The 19633-nt window shown below is 38.5% G+C and overlaps 1 protein-coding gene across 2 annotated transcripts in view; it reads right to left on the bottom strand.

The window, feature by feature from the left end:
* Positions 1-19633, bottom strand: part of FNIP1 (folliculin interacting protein 1) — a 156236-nt gene that overhangs the window by 30390 nt on the left and 106213 nt on the right. For both annotated transcript variants that reach the window (XM_032156514.2, XM_032156515.2), the window contains 3 exons: positions 7867-8013; positions 6543-6712; positions 360-1779 (listed from right to left, as the gene is read on the bottom strand). In XM_032156514.2, coding sequence (XP_032012405.1) covers positions 360-1779; positions 6543-6712; positions 7867-8013 — 1737 coding nt within the window. The remainder of the gene's footprint in view (positions 1-359; positions 1780-6542; positions 6713-7866; positions 8014-19633) is intronic.

The raw sequence follows: 19633 nt of genomic DNA, 5'->3' as shown, positions 1-19633 counted from the left end.
ATTTCTAACAGCCATTCTAACATCTCAGGGATTAGTGCTCCTTAACTGCCAGGCTCAGCATATGTCCTTTTGGGGGGCATAAGTCACTCCTCAATGGCTTGAAACCTTCTAAGCAGTAAGAAATCTTATACTTATCAACCAGATCCTTTAACTTTTCTCTGAGGTCTTCATAAAACCTTTCCAGGGTGTTTCTGGCACTTAGCCTTTACTACTTCTTATGAGTTAAGAGAATATGAAAATAAGAGAGAGCTATCCAGGACAATGATCTCTTCTTTTATACTAACCTTCAGAGAACAGCTAAACAAAAGAATGGTACATATTTATATAGGGCCCACTATAGGTGAAAACTTCCTACTTACCCAGGAAAAGGTATCTCATCCTCTTCTGCCCAATCTTCTTGCTCTCCTCCATAATAACTGCTAACTTGTCTAGTCATATCATGACCTGTATCTTCACTTTCACTATCCCCAAGGGCACTATCTGAACTTTCATTTCTTGGAATGTCCCATTCAGTTCCTACAGCAATTTTTTTATCTGAACTCTCCTTATCCCCATGGGGGACAAGAATGGAGAGTGTATCTCTTTGGTCCTGCTGAGGAAAGCAGGTTTTACATGAATCTTGGGGAACTGTTTCTATACATTTACAAAATTCATTGTTCTGTTTGTAATTTTTTGTACACAATATTTTTGAAAACTCTAACATACAGCAATGGTCTTTACTATCTGTACTTGTTTTAACTGGAACATCATCAATAGTCCTGGTTTCGATTGAATCATCATTAAAATATTCGTCAAATAAGCTCATGCTTTCTGGGTCTGAATGATTCCAACAGGGAAGTTCACAGGGCTCTTCAGAAACCATGTTCTGTATATCAGACTCTCCTGATTGGTCCTTAGTTGTTTGTTTAGTTTCTTGATGCTGATCAATAGCCTCTCTTTCTTCATTCAATGGTTTGGTGTGATGTCTGGTAATCTGATCCACCACTGCCTGACTTCGAAGCTCAGTATCTGAATCAGGTGACATAGAATCCCCAATCAGGAAAGTAACCTTTGTCTGGGCAGCCTCACAAGAAAATGAAGCAGGCACAATCTTATCTGGAGGTTTTTTTTCCACAACCATTCCTGTGGATCTCATTGCTTTGCCTCTGTGACTGTCTGAATCCAGCAACTTCTCACTCTGCCATGTTTCCTCTGTTGGCTCTAAGCCTGACTCTGACAATGCACATTTGTCTACTGGAACAGATCCTGTGCAAACAACTGTCTCTAACTTGGCATCAAGGCAAGTTCTTAATTTATCTCTGTACTGTTTAACATCAACAGCATTTTCTTCTTGGCAGTCAGAAGGAGAAATCATCCGGCACTCATCTGAAATTCCTAGCAGCTCCTTAGAGTTGTTTTGAATATCTTCTCTCTCTTGTTGTGAAATGTTCTCTACATTTTGCCCAAGGAGTGGATGACTGCAATATTTACAATTACAACTGGGAGTTCTTATTTCTTCTGACTCTTTAAAGAGCAAACTGCTTTTGTTTCTATGCATTGTGACAAGGACATACTCTGATTCTTCTATTTCACCTTTCTCTAAAGTGGTAGTAATTACTGTGCCTGGCATAACGATGGCTTCATCTTCTCCATTTTCTAAAAGATGTGTTTCTTGAAGTTCAGAGCATCTTATAAAATAAGTAAGAAAATAAAGTAGCCTCTGGACCATGTCTTGTCGTTTGCCAACTACCACAGTCCTTGCTAACCGTACAGGAGAGCCAATAGCGCCATATAAGTCTCCTGTAATGGAAAAAATCAGTTATTGGACATGTCCTTTACTGACACAGCTAAGTAAGCTATTTTTAATGATCAGAAACCTACTCTTACTGTATGAGTAATAGTTTAGGTTTTACTCTTGTTCTTTTTTTTTTTTTTTGAGGCAGGCTCTCACACTGTAATCCTGGCTGGAGTGCAGTGGTACAATCATGGTTCACTGCAGCCACAGCCTCCTAGGCTCAGGTGATACTCCTACCTCAGCCTCCTGAGTAGCTGGCACTATAGGTGCGTGCCACCATGCCTGGCTAATTTTTTGTATTTTTTTTTGTAGAGACAGAGTTTTGCCATGTTTCCTAGGCTGGTCTTGAGCTCCTGGGCTCAAGCAATCCACTGGCCTTGGCCTCCCAAGTGCTGAGATTACAGGCGTGAGCCACCGTGCCTGGCCTCACTCTTAGTTCTTTAACAGACGAGTGACTATTGAAGGGAGGAAGATGAGATGAATAATCTTAACCAGAGACAAAGGTGAATTCAGGGTTTTCTGGTTACCTCTTTAAACAAATGCTATGGTTCAGAAATCTCAAGCAAAGAGTCAGTTCTGAAACTCACATATCCCAAGAATATTCTCTAACCCAGGCTCCATGCAGAGCATTTTTACCTGGTTAGAGAAGTACTGCCTGAAGTACTATGTACACAAGGATTCTGTAGCTGTGTCCAATCAAGAAAAGACAAAGCACAATATCTGCTGGCTTGCAAGGAGAGGAAAGGAGTAGCAGTAAAATGAAACAAAGCTAGAGTAGTCACACCACACACTTAACCATTCCTGATTTAAATCATATCTCTGGGGCCGGGCACAGTGGCTCACGCTTGTAATTCCAGCACTCTGGGAGGCCGAGATGGGTGGATCACTTGAGATCAGGAGTTCAAGACCAGCCTGGCCAACATGGTAAAACCCTGTACCTACTAAAAATACAAAAACTAGCCAGGTGTTCTGGTGAGCACCTGTAGTCCCAGCTACTCGGGAGGCTGAGGCTGGAGAATTACTTGAACCCAGGAGGCAGAGGGTGCACTGAGCCGAGATGACACCACTGCACTCCAGCCTGGGCGACAAGAGCGAGACTCTGTCTCAAAAAAATAAAAAAATAAAAAAGAAATAAAATAAAAAAGTAAGTCATATCTCTGAACCTTAACTGTTGTTCCTCTAGCCAGCACCCCACCCCACCAGCTCCCATGTTTGTAAAAGCCTATTTTCCCCTTCCATTCCCTAGAGGGTTGGGTACTCAGGATAGGCCAGAAAGTGCAGGAAGAGAGCGACTCATCCTTACTAAAAGGAAAAGAAAGGGCAACAAGTTTAGCCATGCAGTTCATTTTCACTTTTGAATCCATTCTAAACATGACTAGCCATTATGTTAAAAGCACGGGAGGTGAGGGAGGCAGGACTAGAAATTATCATTTCTATATTTATGCTATACTTCAGATTAAACCAGTAATTTCAGTACCAAAACTATGGAGAATAGGGCTGGGCATGGTGGCTTACACATGTAATCCCAGCATTTTGGGAGGTGGAAGCAGGCTGATCACTTGAGCCCAGGAGTTCAAGACCAGCCTGTGCAACATGGTAAAACCCTGTTCTCTACAAAAAAATACAGAAAATTAGCTGGGCATGGTGGCACGCACCTGTAATCCCAGCTACCTGAGAGGCTGAGGCAGAAGAATCACCTGAGCCCAGGAAGTTGAGGCTGCAGTGAGCTGTGATCGCACCACCACACTCCAGCCTGTGCAATAGCGTGCGATCCTGTCTCAAGAAAGAAAAAAAAAAACAGAATACAAAGCCATTAATTTCAGCTTAATGGCTTTGTATTAATTTCAACTTAAATTAATTTCAACTTAATTTCAACTTAATTTCAATTTTTGCAAGTTGTCAGCATATACATTTAAAATCCTCTATTTTTACTTTACAAAGCCCTCACACTTTTTAAAGGAACAAATATAAATAGGTCTCAAATAAATATATGCTATAGATACTATTATGATAAATTTTCTCTTCTGGCTAACACACTGGCTCAAATATCACCATGCCACTGTTCTAAACTACTCCCACAATCCCCATGAATTACCAAGTAAGTTGAAATTGCTTTGGCATGGCAAGTGAGTCTTTCATGATTCCCACTTTACTTTTCCAGCTTTATCTTCTTATACTTACCCTTTTTGGCAGTCGGAAGAAGAAATCATCTTTATTCACACAAAGCCCCAGTTAAACTGGACCACTGAATGTGCTCTGCACTTTTAACACCTAGACTCTTTACTCATGTGATGTCCTGTCCCTTTCCTCAATATCTCTGCCAGTCCATAGCTTCCCACCTAAGCATCCTCACTTGGACAAAAGTAGGCTCCCCTGTTGAACTCCCACTAAACTTTTCATTTCTCTTATAGTTCCTCCTTGAATTATCACTGGTGTCTGCATATATATTACCTACAGTCTTAGACTGTCGACTTCTTGAGGGCAATTTCCAAATCATTCGTCTTTATAGCCTCTGTGCTTTTTAAACAGAGCCCTAGACAGTCAACAAATGATTGTAGAATTAAAAAAGGATTTAAATGTCCCAATTTAAAAAATACTACTAATAATTTGATTTTAAAAGGTCCATGCAATGGAATACTACTCAGCATTAAAAAGGAATGAACTATTAATACATACAAAATAGGTGAATCTGAATTATATTGAATGAAAGAGATCAAAGTATATACTGCATGATTCCATTCATATAAAACTCCAGAAAATGCAAGTAATCTACCATGACAGAAAGTAGGCCAGTGGCTGCCCAGGGAAGTTGGGGAGAAGGAGAGGGGAAGGAGGAGGAAGAGATTACAAAAAGGCATAAGGAAACTTTTGGAAGTGATGCAATATGATTACCATTTTGATTGTGGTGATGGTTTCAGAGGCATATATGTGAAACTTATCAAATTGCTTTATTTTTTTTGAGACAGATTCTCACTCTGTCGCCTAGGCTGTGGTGCAGTGGCATGATCTCGGCTCACTGCAACCTCTACCTCTGGGTTCAAGTGATTCTCCTGCCTCAGCCTCCTAAGTGGCTGGGATTATGGGTGCCCGCCACCACGCCCAACTAATTTTTTTTTTTTTTTTTGAGATGGAGTCTTGCACTGTTGCCCAGGCTGGAGTGCAGTGGTGTGATCTCGGCTCACTGCAAGCTCGGCCTCCTAGGTTCACGCCATTCTCCTCCCTCAGCCTCTTGAGTAGCTGGCGCCTGCCAGCATGCCCGGCTAATTTTTTGTACTTTTAGTAGAGACAGGATTTCACCGTATTAGCCAGGATGGTCTCGATCTCCTGACCTCGTGATCCGCCCACCTCGGCCTCCCAAAGTGCTGAGATTACAGGCGTGAGCCACTGTGCCCAGCCATTGTTTTGTATTTTTAGTAGAGACAGGGTTTCACCATGTTGGCCAGGCTGGTTTCGAACTCCTGACCTCAAGAAATCCACCCACCTCAGCCTCCCAAAGTGCCAGGATTACAGGCATGAGCCACCGCACCCAGCCCAAATTGTGTACTTTAAATATATGTTGGGCCAGGTGTGGTGGCTCATGCCTGTAATCCCAGCACCTTGGGAAGCCAAGCTGAGCAGATGGCTTGAGTCTGGGAGTTTGAGACCAGCCTGGGGAACATGGCGAAACCCCATCTCTACAAAAAATTCAAAAACTAGCCTGGTGTGGTGGTACGCGCCTGTAGTCCCAGCTACTTGGGTGACTAAGGTAGGGGGATCATTTGATCCCAGGGAGATTGGAGCTGCAGTGAGCCATGATCATGCCACTGCACTCCAGCCTGGGCAAAAGAGTGAGAATCCATTAAAAAAATGCATTTACTGTATGTCAATTATAACTCAATAAAATGGAAGGGAATGGGGGAGGGAGCAAGGGAGAAAGCCAACAGGGATGGAGGTTGGTTATATGAATTGATAAGCCATATGACAATCCACCTGGCAAGCTCAATCACCAGAGCAACCTAAGGAAAGCTACTACCCAGTCACTAAAATGTTCTCATCTTACTCTTCCCCCATCATCTAACAGCAACAGAGTAGCAGAAGTAATTAGCAGCTACGTTTACGAGACACAGTCTTAACCATTTTACATGTATTATCTCATTTAATTTTTACAACTTTTAAAGTATGTATCATCTATTATTATTCCTACTTTATGAATAAGGAAACTGTGATTCAAATGTGGTGTGCCTGACTCCACAGCCTGTGTCTTTAGCACCCTGGTACAATCCCTCCCTATTGCCTATGAACTTATCAACCATCTACTCTCCCCTCTGTTCCCCCACTTGTTTAGTGGTGCTTAACATCGAGGGAAACATTTTCCAAAATGACTCAGCAAGTGAACAAAAGTGGATCAACAGAAACCTCAGTGAACTGCTTCCCTCCCAACCAGATTGATTTTAGATATCACAGGTGACTCTGATGATTTATTCTTTCTTGCAAACTTACTAACACAAAGTACAAAATCATAAAACATCCTGAAGATCTGAAGTTACTAGTAAACCAGCTATCAGCCTGCTCCTCTTGCTCTACCTGCAGTTCTTCATCTGTAAGGAATGATTTCAGGTCTAAGACGAGGATAGGATAAATTGGCAGACATGAAAGGACAAGCAAAGCAGAGATGCTTTAGAATGCAGGAGGTAAAAGCATTTTATTTATTTTTTGTTTTGCTATAAAATAATTACAGATAGCTACAAAAAAGTCTAATACATAGTGTAACAGTTGTCAGATTACATACCCAGTTGTGCCCAAAGTGGGTTATATGGATGAGTCTTTGCCAACATGTCCACACTCTGAGAGGAATGCTTTTCTAAAAATATTTTTATAGGTGGTTGTCCATTTGGCATGACTGTTGGAACCCAGGCAAGATGATTGGTCAGAACTGCAGTAATGAGAGCTGGTAAGAATCTGAAAACAAAATACATCTCATCAGATTCCAATCTGCCTTCATGAAACCTTAGGTAAAATGTAGTGACAAAGTAAGCAAGGAGAGTATATATGCTCATATGGCCAAATGGCACCAAAAAAAGGAGAGGAGAGAGGAAAGGATGAGTATATAACACCAGGATTAAAATGAAACTTAATAGTTTCAGGTTGAGGAGGAGTTAAAAACTACTTGAAATAAAGATAACACATTCATAAGAGCTATTGCAGATCAGAAGTACAAAACAGACATGCCATTTTACTTAAAAAATTATGGATTATTTTCAGTGTTTAATCACACAATTCATTACTGAATCAACCAGCAGGTCCTTACATTTCCAAATTACTGAATGGGAAAACGATGCAAAGTATTAAGCAAACTCTATCACCAAAGAGAATAAAAACATCTGAATTACTCATCTGGATTCCAAAGACTTCAATAGTTAAAATAATACAATATGATAAAACATCACATTGAAAATGCATCATTAGAATCCTAGCATTTCCTTGTTTTTTGTTTGTTTGTTTGTTTGAGACAGAGTCTTGCTCTGTCACCCAGGCTACAGTGCAGTGGTGCAATCTCCGCTCACTGCAGGCTCCACCTCCTGGATTCATGCCATTCTCCTGTCTCAGCCTCCAGAGTAGCTGGGACTACAGGCGCCTGCCACCATGCCCGGCTAATTTTGTTTTTGTATTTTTAGTAGAGACAGGGTTTCACCGTGTTAGCCAGGATGGTCTCGATCTCCTGACCTCGTGATCCACCCACCTCAGCCTCCCAAAGTGCTGGGATTACAGGTGTGAGCCACCACACCCAGCCATCCTTACATGTTTTCTACCTCTTTTCTATGAAATAAAACTATAAATGGATACAACTCACAAAAAATGGGCAGCCTCAGATAATTCTATAATATGTCAGGATTTTAATTACATAATTACAGACATTTTCATTGCTTTTCATTCATACGGTTCTGTAATACTCTTCCATACCCTATAATTTAATTATTTTTTAGAATTCTGATTAATTTTGATTAATAATATAAAAGAATTCCAAAAATAATGGATAATTCTTCCACATCTGTAATTGAGTTTGATTACAATCTACATATCTAGTTATAATAAATAAATAAATAAATTCATACTGATTTTTGGACGCATTTTCCATTAGAAAAGTGAACTCCTTCATGAAACGATAGCAAAGGTGGTTCTTTTCTGGAGTCCCCGACATCATTGTAAGCCAGACAGGTTCTCCAATTCGTGGCATCGTGTAAAGATTACAAATTGTTGTTCTAAAAAGAGGAAGACACATTATGAAATGTATAGTTCCCAGAGTTACATACTCTTAAAATAATTTTAAGTTTATATTGCCAGTTTGGGCCTTAAACCTAGATTATTAAAGCTTTTGAGAAAAGACAATGGACCAAGTCCTTCTTTCCTTGTCAACAACACAGGACCATGGGAAATGTTCTCAAAATATGTTGGTTCTGGTGTTGGCTCTCCCCACCAGTGACTGTGTGCCCTAAAGTAAATTATTTCCCTACTTTAAGCATTTGTTTCCCATACCTGTAAAATGAAAGGATACAATGATAATTTCTAAAGACCCTTCCAGCTCCACATTTCTATGGGGTATGCTGTACTTAAATATACTGCAAATAATCAACTACATAAACAAAAGGAAAATATTCTAAATGAGGTAACGGCTTATCCATCTACCCACTCAAAACAAGTTTATCTGCATCATTTTGTTGCCTATGCTAAGACTCTAGTAACATTCTTAAGGACAGTGAGAACACTATACATACATGCTATATGCTATGACTCTCTCAACCTTCTGCAGTGTTTCCTTGAATCAACACAAGAAAAGATTATCACACAATTAGCATAGTGCTTTCTTAGCTGTCTCTTGGACTAATTTAGACAATAGCTAGTCCTGTGACTTGTACTTTCTCCTGAAGGCTTCAAAACATACTTTTAAGATGTTAATTATTTTCTTTTTACATCATTATCTATTTAACAAAGCCCTATACATTTACTAGACTAAGCAACTCCCGCAAAGCTTGAGGCTTAAGAAACTAGTCAATCTTGCAGAACTACAGAATGGTGTCCTACTTTCTACTTTTTAAAACAATGCTGTCTAGTAGAACCTGGCAATGATGGAAACCTGCACTGTCTGAAACGGTAGCCACTAGCTGTATGTGGTTACTGAACACATGACATGTGACCAGTATGACTAAGGAAGGGAATTTATTTTAATTAAGTTAAATAGCCACATGTGGCTGACGGCTGAAATTGTATTGTGCAATACTGCTCTAGAAAGTTCTCTGAGATTTCCATAAATTCTAATACCAACCTCAGTATAACTGTCTAACACCTAGGAGCCAAAAAAGAGAAGAATTATCTTGCCTCTACAAGTTTTGTTGAATTTGAAACAATATAAACATGATGTATTACAATGGATAGAAACAATAAGAACAGGTCACTTTAATGAGCTCTCTGTAGAACATACAGTCATTGCTAAGAATTTTAAAATAAACAAAAAGTTATTTTATAGAGCAAATATGACTAGAATACAAACTAGGAATATATGAAAATGTTTGTTTCTAAAGCTTATTACAGGTGTCCAGATACGATGGAAAATTGAAGACAAATGTTTATCCTCTCTTCAGTTTCTGAGGCCCCAAATGAACACCACCTAAAGATTTGAAAACAGATATACCAGTGCAACAAATAGAATTAGAGAAGAACCGGCTGGGTGAGGTGGCTCACATCTGTAATCCCAGCTCTTTGGGAGACTGAGGCAGGAGGACTGCTTAAGCCCAGAGTTCGAAACCAGCCTGGGGAACACAGCGAGACCCTGTCTCTGTTATTTAAAAAATAAATTAATTAATTAAAAAAAAAAGAGTTGCCAAGGAACTATTACTGAAAATTAAAATTACAGATTTCATGAAATTCCGGAAGACAAACATAGGGTGGAATTGTGACTGAAGTAGCAGAGTGGAGGAAGTAATAAGGTCACGGTATCACAGAGGGAGACATGGACAAAGGGGAGCTAATTTGCCCCACTAAAGCAAGAAGAGGCTCAAGACCCACACATTTTTGGGAAAGTCATGACAGGAGTTAAGATACAGTACTGAAAATTGGGAGACTAATTCAAAGTCCATAAATGGTTCGCAGCTCCCTACCTCCTCTCTACTTCCCCAGAAAATGACTACAGATAGAAGAGAGCAGATATAGCAGTTGAATGGCCCACAGGAATGACCTTTACCAAACTCTTCCTGCCATTCGTATCTTTCAGAGTATATAATCAGATATAAAGTATATCTGGTAGTATTAAATCTTCATGGGATTGGAGGGGGTAGTATGGGAGGAGCAGAGATTAGGGGAAAAATATCTAAATATGCTTCTTCAGGTAATGATAATAAAAAAAGTTTGAAAAACACTGCCCTGAAGTGAAGGTCTCCAGTCAAAAGCCTGATGATGCACAGAATTCCTAACCTACAGTTTGTTACCTCATTCTCAACTACAGAGCGCAACCAAAAACAATGATATTTAGAGAAAGCCTCCAAGAAGAGAAAGAGACAAGAACAGAAACACACACAAACTCACCCATATAAAATGACTCCAGAGGAAAACAGAAATAATGCAAACAATGGAAAACTTTAAAACAAAACTCTAATGTACATGAAAATTAAAGAATATGGTAGAGAATCTAATTTTCAAAGAAAAGGATTATCCAAAAATAAGAAAGCATCAAAGATTTGCTGAAATGAAAAAAAGCACAGAAGGGATAGAAAAACAAAACATTCACAAAAAGAGACGGAAAATACGAAAAAAAAAAAAAAAAGGGCCCAAATAAAAAACACCAGGGGGGAAAATTTTTTTCATAAAAAAAAAAAAAAAAAAAGGATTCCAGAGAGAAAAAACAGAATAAATTGTAAAAGAAAGTAGAAAAATTACCAGAGCTGAAGAACATGATGGTGCTATAACAACATTGAGACAATAAAGGACTAAGGAACAGGTGTAAACTCATATATCATGGCAGAAAATAAATACGATCTAAAACTGATAAATGAGGAAACAGCAACATTACGTAAACTTTTTAATAATATGGAGGTAAATAACAAGAAATAATAGTTAAAAAGAGAATGTGTCTGGGAAGAATGGGGTGGGTAGGATAGGATTCATTTGTTTTTAATTATTAGACCTTTCAGAAATTTTTGTTTCTTAATCATGTGCGTATACTTTTTGATTAAAAGAAACAATGTATAAATGAATAAATATGCTGATCATTTTAGAGTTTTTCATGAGTTTCTTCAGCATATTACCATCTACTATAAGTCCATGTGTCATGGGACAGAGCCAGATCACAAACACTGGCATTAGTGGTCCACTGAGAGCCTTTGCTTTACTATTTTAGTATTATATTTGTTTAAAAGTGTTATATATGCTATGGCCTCAGACTGTTATCAAGTATAAAGAAGGCAAAGAAATTAATTACACAACAGTGCTTCTCACTATATACAACTCTATGTTGTTGTCATTAACAATCTAGAAATAATGGCCAGGTGCGGTGGCTCACGTCTATATTCCCAGCACTTTGGGCGGTCTAGGTGGGCGGATCACCTGAGGTTGAGAGTTCAAGACCAGCCTGGCCAACATGGCAAAACCCCATCTACTAAAAATACAAAAATTAGCTGGGTGTGGTGGTAAGTGCCTGTAATCCCAGCTACTCGGGAGGCTGAGGCACAAGAATCACTTGAACCCGGGAGGCAGAGGTCGCAGTGAGCTGAGATTGCACCACTTCACTTCAGCCTGGGCGGCAGGGCGAGACTCCGTCTCAAAAAAAAAAAAAAAAAAATCTAGAAGTAATGGTTTATTCTAGAAATCATTTCTTTCTTCCCCACTAATAATTGTGCCCTATCATTCAATGGTAAGAAAAGCAAATACTTTCAGTAATCTGTTCCCTTATTTTTCCCAGTCTGTGCCCAGACAATGAAAGACTCTTTTGGTTGGGAGGAAACTGTGCGCATGATTTAGTTTTCTTTGATATGCCTAGGGTCTATATAAAAATCTAAAGACTTCATCTTTGTTAGGCAGCAATGTTAACTAAACATGCTTCCTGCTTCTCTAGCTTTCACGGTTTCTGTATACGTGTAAATAATTTCCTTCCTCTTCTCAACCGCCCAAAATTTACTAATCACTTGATCTCAAATAATCATTTAAAGATCATGTCATTGTTAATTTTAAATAATCCCTTAATTTAAGAAGTATATTTATCTCTTGGTGTCTTCAGGGGATTGGTTACAGAATTCCCATGGTTACCAAAATCTATGGATGCTCAAATCCCTTATGAAATGGCATACTATTTGCATGTAACCCATGCACATCCTCCTGTATACTTAAAATCATCTCACTTTAGGAGGCCGAGGCAGGCGGATCACAAGGTAAGGAGATCGAGACCATCCTGGCTAACATGGTGAAACACCGTCTCTACTAAAAATACACACATCCACACACACAAAAGAATTAGCTGGGCATGGTGGGGGGCACCTGTAGTCCTAGCTACTTGGGAGGCTGAGGCAGGAGAATGGCGTGAACCCAGGAGATGGAGTTTGCAGTGAGCCGAGACTGCACCACTGCACTCCAGCCTGGGCGACACTGTGAGACTCCGTCTCAAAAAAAAAAAAAAAAAAAAAGCCATCTCTAGATTACTTATAATACCAAATGCAATGTAAATACTATGTTAATAATTGTTATACTGCATTGGTTTTTTAAAGTGTATTTTTTAAACTGCAGTTTATTTTTATTGTTTTTTCTTTTTCAAATATTTTGATCCAAGTTTGGCTGATTTGCAGATGTGGAATCCACAGATATAAAGGGCTGACTGCAGGGTCTATTCTCATTATTTGAGGTAGTTATTTTCTATTAAGTCCACTCGATCACTGAATTAGCAACACTGAACCAGTGCCCCTAAGGAAAATAAACAGGTTCCTATGAGCCTCTGGTCACATTTTCATCAAACCCTCAATACATAACCTTGATGTGCCTCTCTGTTTAAGGATATCTTATTTGATGCTGTTGATTCATTAATATTAAACTCATGACTGACAGCACCATAAATAATGTCTGAAGGAAGCTTATCTAACACATGTATTTTTTCTGTAAGGTACATCACAATCTTCTTACACTGAATATTAGACAGCATTTCAGGACTACATTTGGAAGCCATTTTTAACAGCAAAGTCACTAACAAAAAGCACAAGAATGCAAAAAACATTGGCATGAAATGAATGTCAAAAAAGTACATTTGTTAACGGTATGAGAGTTAAAACAAGAAGGCAGTGCATTAGACCTTGTTTGATCTAAACTAGGAACATGTGCATCAGGCAACTCACATTTTTCATTGCTCTGCACATATACACAAGTTACTGCAAAAGCACTGCAAATATATTTTGGGGTTACAAATAAATGTTAGCAAGTAGATGAATCCTAAAATACAAAATCCACAAATGGTGAATATCAATTGTATATGTGAGAGTACTTATATAGGTAGACCTCCTATTGAAAATTATAAAATATTATAAGAATATTTATACCCCTTTCATATTTGCACAGCAACTGAAGCAAAATAATCAAACGATACAAATGGAAAGGCACATAATCGTCACATATACTTTTATAGATTTTATAACTCGCATGTTGTAAATTCCAGGCAATCTTCAAATTCTAAGTCTAGGCCATTTGTACTATCTAATACCATAGCAATTGACTCACAAGTATTTAATTAAAATTTTGAAAAATAAAAAAAGTCTTTTAAAATCTAAGAGCAAGATCAGTATCCTGTTTGGAAGGAGTCTTATGACAATATTTACTATTCTGGTAACTTCAGCTGGATCTATAATGACAGTGTTTCCTCAGAGCCCAAGCAGAGACTTTTGGCCTTTGCTACAAAGCTTGTGACTGCAGAAAAGAATTTGTCAATCCAATAGTATAATTAACTGCAAGTTCAAGGGCAAAGATTCACTGCCTTATACTAATGCAATATGTGATATTCAAAAAGAATCCTGAAGGATTCTTTCAAGCAAATAAGCAAAAAGAACTATTGAAAACATATAATGTACCCACAAAATTTAAAATGTCTTGATTTCAATAAATAAACTGTCTGGATTTCAATAAAACATATTTATAATAATTCTGGTGTAAACAAAGTAAACTAAAACAACTTAAACCAGACAAGGCATGGTGGCTCATGCCTGTAATCCCAGTACTGTGGGTGGCTGAGGCAAGAGGATCCCTTGAGGACAAGAGTTCAAGATTACCCTGGACAACATAGTAACCCCATTATACAACATATTTAAAAAATATTTAAAAATATCAAGGTTACAGTGAGCTATCCTCTGCCACTGCACTCCTGCCTAGGAGTGTTTTGAGACCCTCTCTCAAAAACAAAAACAATTTAAACCACAAAAATAAAAAATTACAAATGAAATACCTGATTATTCAGTGCACAATTCTTTTATATTACTGGCATAATATCTACTTCAGGGGAAGCAAAACCCTTAAGAATCTTTTTTTTTTTTTTTTTTTTGATGGAGTCTTGCTCTGTTGCCCAGGCTGGAGTGTAGTGGCACGATCTCAGCTCACTGCAACCTCTGCCTCCCAGGCTCCCAGGTTGAAGCAATTCTCCTGCCTCAGCCTCCTCAGTAGCTGGGACTACAGGCAGCCACCACTACCCAGCTAATTTTTGTATTTTTAGTAGAGACAGGTTTCACCATGCTGGCCAGGCTGGTCTTAAACTCCTGACCTCAGATGATCCACCCTCCTCAGCCTCTCAAAGTGCTGGGATTACAGGCGTGAGCCACCGCGCCTGGCTCCTTAAGAAGCTTTGAGTAAGCTTTCAAGCAATCCTGCCTCACTCCAGTTAAAAAAAAAAAATTCCAACTATAGATTAAATTTAGAAAAATACAAGGCTAAAACTTTTCATAGTTGTCAAATACTACTTATATTCATAAGAGGCCTATTTTATAGGTAGAGAAACCACTCTAGTTGTGTGTGTGTGTGTGTTTGAATTGTGGTTAAGGTCTATCTTCCAGCTATATAAATAGCACAGGCACTGGTGGCACATGCACTGGGCTACAAGGGAATGTATACAGAGTAAAGCTGTCATAAACCATTAGGAATAATAAATAACCAATTTTACCCAATTGATACTATTTTAGCTTATCAGAATATTAGGTTCAAAATGTCTTGATTTCAGTAAAACATACAGACACCTTCCTTTGCATGTATAATTACTCTGAAGAATCAGAAATTGTTCTTTATTTCAACACAAAACTGCTCTCAAATGCTGACTCTGACATCCCTGCTAAGAGCTGAACAGCAATTGTGTAAGACAAGGCTTATAGTTCCATTACAGTAGCACAGAAGAAAGACACAATTTGGTAATTTTTCTCCTTGAAAAGAGTTTTGTCCTTTTTTTTAAAGAGATGTGGTCTCACTTTGTCACCCAGGCTGAAGTGTAGTGGCACAATCATAACTCACTGCAACCTTGACTACCTAGGCTCAACCAATCCTGCCAAGCTTCAGCCTCCTAAGTAGCTGGGACTACAGGCACATGCCACTTGAGCCTGGCTACTTTGAAAATTTTTACTTTAGAGATGAGGTCTTTTTTTTTTAATTTTAAATTTTGTGGGTACATTGTAAGTGTAATATAAATTATGGGGTACAAGGTGTAATAATCATATCAGGATAAATGGGGTGTCCACCATCTTAAGCATATATCCTTTGTTACCAACAATCCAATCATACTCTTTTAGTTACTTTTAAATGTACAATTAAATTATTATTGACTACAGTCAACCTGTTGTGCTATCAACAGACACAGGGTCTTGCTTTTTTTACCCAGGCTGGTCTCAAAACTCCAAGCAATCCTCTTACTGTGGCTTCCCAAAGTGCTGCAATTACAGGTGTGCGCCACCAAGCTCGGCCCTTGAATAAAGTTTAAGCCAGTTATTACCAAAAGAGTTTGTGAAATATAGATGCTAGCCCCATGCCTACTAATTCAGACTCCCGGAGTTTGGGAAACAGTTTTCATTATACTTCTTTAGTGACAGCAGTACCTGAATGGCTTTTATTTTTTTTCTTAAAAAAAAAAAAAAAGCATAGGTTTATGATGTAATTTAAATTCCAAAGAAAAGTCTAGATCAATTTAGATTGTGGTTTGTTTGGCTTTTTTTTTTTTCCTTTAAGACAGGGTCTTGCTCTGTCACCCAAGCTAGAGTGCAATGGCACAATCTTGGCTCACTGCAACCTCTGCATCCCAGGTTCAACTGATCCTCCTGCCTCAGCCTCCCCAGTAGCTGGGATTACAGGCATGCACCACCAACCCTGGCTAATTTTTGTATTGTTTGTAGAGACAGAGTTTCACCATGTTGCCCTGGCTGGTCTTGAACTCCTGGACTCAAACGATCCACCTACCTTGGCCTCACAAAGTGCTGGGATTACAGGCATGAGCTTCTGTATCTGGCCCAATTTCAGTTTTTAACTCAACAAAGTTTTAAATCTGCAGTCAAATGCTCTACCACTGAGCTACAGGAAGGGGAACATCACACTCCGGGGGCTGTTGTGGGGTGGGGGGAGGGGGGAGGGACAGAATTAGGAGATATACCTAATGCTAAATGACGAGTTAAGGGGTGCAGCAAAACAACATGGCACATGGATACATATGTAACAAACCTGCACATTGTGCACATGTACCCTAAAATCTAAAGTATAATAATAAAAAAAAAAACAAAGTTTTAAATCTTACTTCAGTTCAATGTATTCCTACGTTAAAATATTGATTTAAAAATATTTGAACTTCCAATTTCAGCTTTGACCTGGAAAGAGCTTGGAAGTCATTATTCTTGTTCTCAGAACAAGGGAAAAACTGAAGGAACTGAAAAATCAATGACTTTTCTTAGTTACATCACCAAACTGAGGACAGAGGGAAAACCATCATCCTGAAAACTGAAAAAATGAGTAAATACAGAGAATGACAACTGAGATCAAGTTACCTGAAGCAGAAGCCTTTGGAGCCAATAACCAGTAGGAACACTTAAATAGTAATTGACTGATGAAGAATGAGTATGAATTCCTCTCAGTGACAAAAACTCCAGGGGCCTAGTCTTAGGGAGACCTCCCCACTTTCATGGGGTACTACCAGATTTTCATGGTGAAAATCAGAGAAACATCTGGCTATGTTTCAGACAGAGGTAGTGACAAAGTAACAGTTTTGAAATATTCCTAGAGCATTCTCCAAAACAAAGGTCTGCCCTCCAAATAAAACTATTTTACCAGAGCCTTATCTGACTTGAGAGAGGAGCAGCCTTCCTGGCTGGCCTCTGGAAAGAAAAAAAGGTGGCAGGGAGAGGGGATGGCTAAGAAATACTTCCAAAGGTCACATCCCAGAAATTCAGACTAAAAAAAAAAAAAAAAACCAGATTTAATTATAAGATTACAGAACATTTCCCCTTCCTCTCTCCAACACCTTACTTCCATATCAACATAGCTCCAGTGTAACAAATGCGGATTACAACTAAAAGAGCTGTAGGACACAGAATCTATTCAAAGAAGTAGTTCTTGAGGAAAACCAAAGAATGAGGAGTTTAAAATTTAAAAAAAAAAGGAAACTATGGGAAAGTGAAGCTTCTGGCACCTACAACTAACATTACAGCAAACATTAAACATATCTAAGGCTCCTAGCTAGGTTAATATAAAACTTCATACTAAAATCTTATTAAACTCAGTTCCTATATCCTAACATATCATAAATAGCTATCAATGAAAGACTAGAAAGCAACAAAAACTAGTCTAAACAAAGAAAGCATCAAAATCAAACTCATATTTGGCAAAGATTTTAGAATTATCAGAATGGGAATTGAAAATTATGATAAATATGTTTATTTTATACAATATATATGATTATTGTTGCTCTGATGTTTAAAATAGACAACATGCAAGACCAAATGAGCAATGCAACAGAGAGATGGAAAGTCATTTAAAAAATCTAAAGGAAATGCTAGTAATTAAAAAAAAAAAAAAAAAAAAAAGGACCAGGAATGAAGAATGCTTTTGATGGGCACATCAGCAGACTGGACATGACCAAGGAAACAATCAATGAACTTGAAAGTATGTCAATAAAAATTCCCAAACTGAAAAGCCAAGAGAATAAAGGATAAAAAAATAATATCCAGGAACTGTGGTACAATTACAAAAGTATACATGTAATAAATACAAAATGGAGAAGTAAAATACATGAATAATAGCTTCGAATTAAAAAAAATTACTAATAGACAACAAACCATAGATGCAGGAGGCTCACAGAACACCAAGCAGGATAAATACCAACAAATCTACTCCTATATGTATCATACTCAAATTGCAGAAAACCAAAGACAAAATCTTAATAGAAGTAAGAAGGGCAAAAACAACCTTACCTATAGAAGAATAAGAACTGCATTAGAGTTCTTGTTAGAAACTATGCAAAAAAAAAGAGACTGGGGAAAAATGGTTAAAACATTGAAAGAAAAACAATAACCTAGAATTCTGTATCCAGCAAAATAATTCAAAAGGAAAAGAGAAAGACTTCCTCAGACAAAAACTGAGAGATGTGATGGCAGAAAAAAATGACATTTAAGATATGTTGAAAGATATTTTTCAGAGAAAACAGGTTAGAAACGCAAATCTACATAAAAAGAGTATCCGAAAAGTAATAAATGTAAAATAAAGTCTTTCATTTTCCTTATTCTAAACTGACCTAATAGAAAAATAATTGTTTAGGGTAATAAAAATGACAACATATCGAATGATCATAGCTAATGGAAAATTAAATTGAATGACAGCAATGTTATAAGGGATGTGATGTGAGGGAGAAATTGGAATATTTTGTTATGAAGTATGTGCACTCCCTGTGAAGCAGTACAAGGTTATTTGAAAGTTGTAAATGTGTATTGCCAATGATAGGACAAACACTAAAAAGTGAAGTTTTTAAGAAATATAAATGACATGCTAAAAGAGGAGAGAAAAATGGAAGCGTTTAACTGCTTAAAACCAGAGAAGACATAAAAAGAGGAGGATAAAAACATAAAGTGAAATAAATAGAAAACTGTTACAAATATGTTAGATATTAATCCAACTATATCAATTATCACTCCAAATGTGAGTGGTCTTAATACACCAGTTAAAAGGTAGACAGCCGGCCGGGCGCGGTGGCTCAAGCCTGTAATCCCAGCACTTTGGGAGGCCGAGGCAGGCGGATCACGAGGTCAGGAGATCGAGACCATCCTGGCTAACACGGTGAAACCCCGTCTCTACTAAAAATACAAAAAAATTAGCCGGGCGTGTTGGCGGGCGCCTGTAGTCCCAGCTACTCGGGAGGCTGAGGCAGGAGAATGGCGTGAACCCGGGAGACGGAGCTTGCAGTGAGCCGAGATCGCGCCACTGCACTCCAGCCTGGGGGACAGAGAAAGACTCCGTCTCAAAAAAAAAAAAAAAAAGGTAGACAGCCAACTTTATGTTGTCTACAAGAAACCCACTTTAAATACAAAGACAGAGATAGATTAAAAGTTAAGGTATAGAAGCTGGGCGCGGTGGCTCACGCCTGTAATCCTAGCACTTTGGGAGGCTGAGGTGGGTGGATCACAAGGTCAGGAGATCGAGACCATCCTGGCTAACACGGTGAAACCCCATCTCTACTAAAAATACAAAAAAAATTAGCCGGGCGTGGTGGCAGGTGCCTGGAGTCCCAGCTACTTGGGAGGCTGAGCCAGGAGACTGGTGTGAACCCAGGAGGCGGAGCTTGCAGTGAGCCACTGCACTCCAGCCTGGGCGACAGAGCAAGACTCCGTCTCAAAATAAAATAAAATAAAA

This window comes from Hylobates moloch, unplaced genomic scaffold (genome assembly GCF_009828535.3).
Source record: "Hylobates moloch isolate HMO894 unplaced genomic scaffold, HMol_V3 SCAFFOLD_6, whole genome shotgun sequence".
Taxonomy (NCBI): domain Eukaryota; kingdom Metazoa; phylum Chordata; class Mammalia; order Primates; family Hylobatidae; genus Hylobates; species Hylobates moloch.
This window is presented reverse-complemented; position numbering and strand designations above follow the sequence as displayed.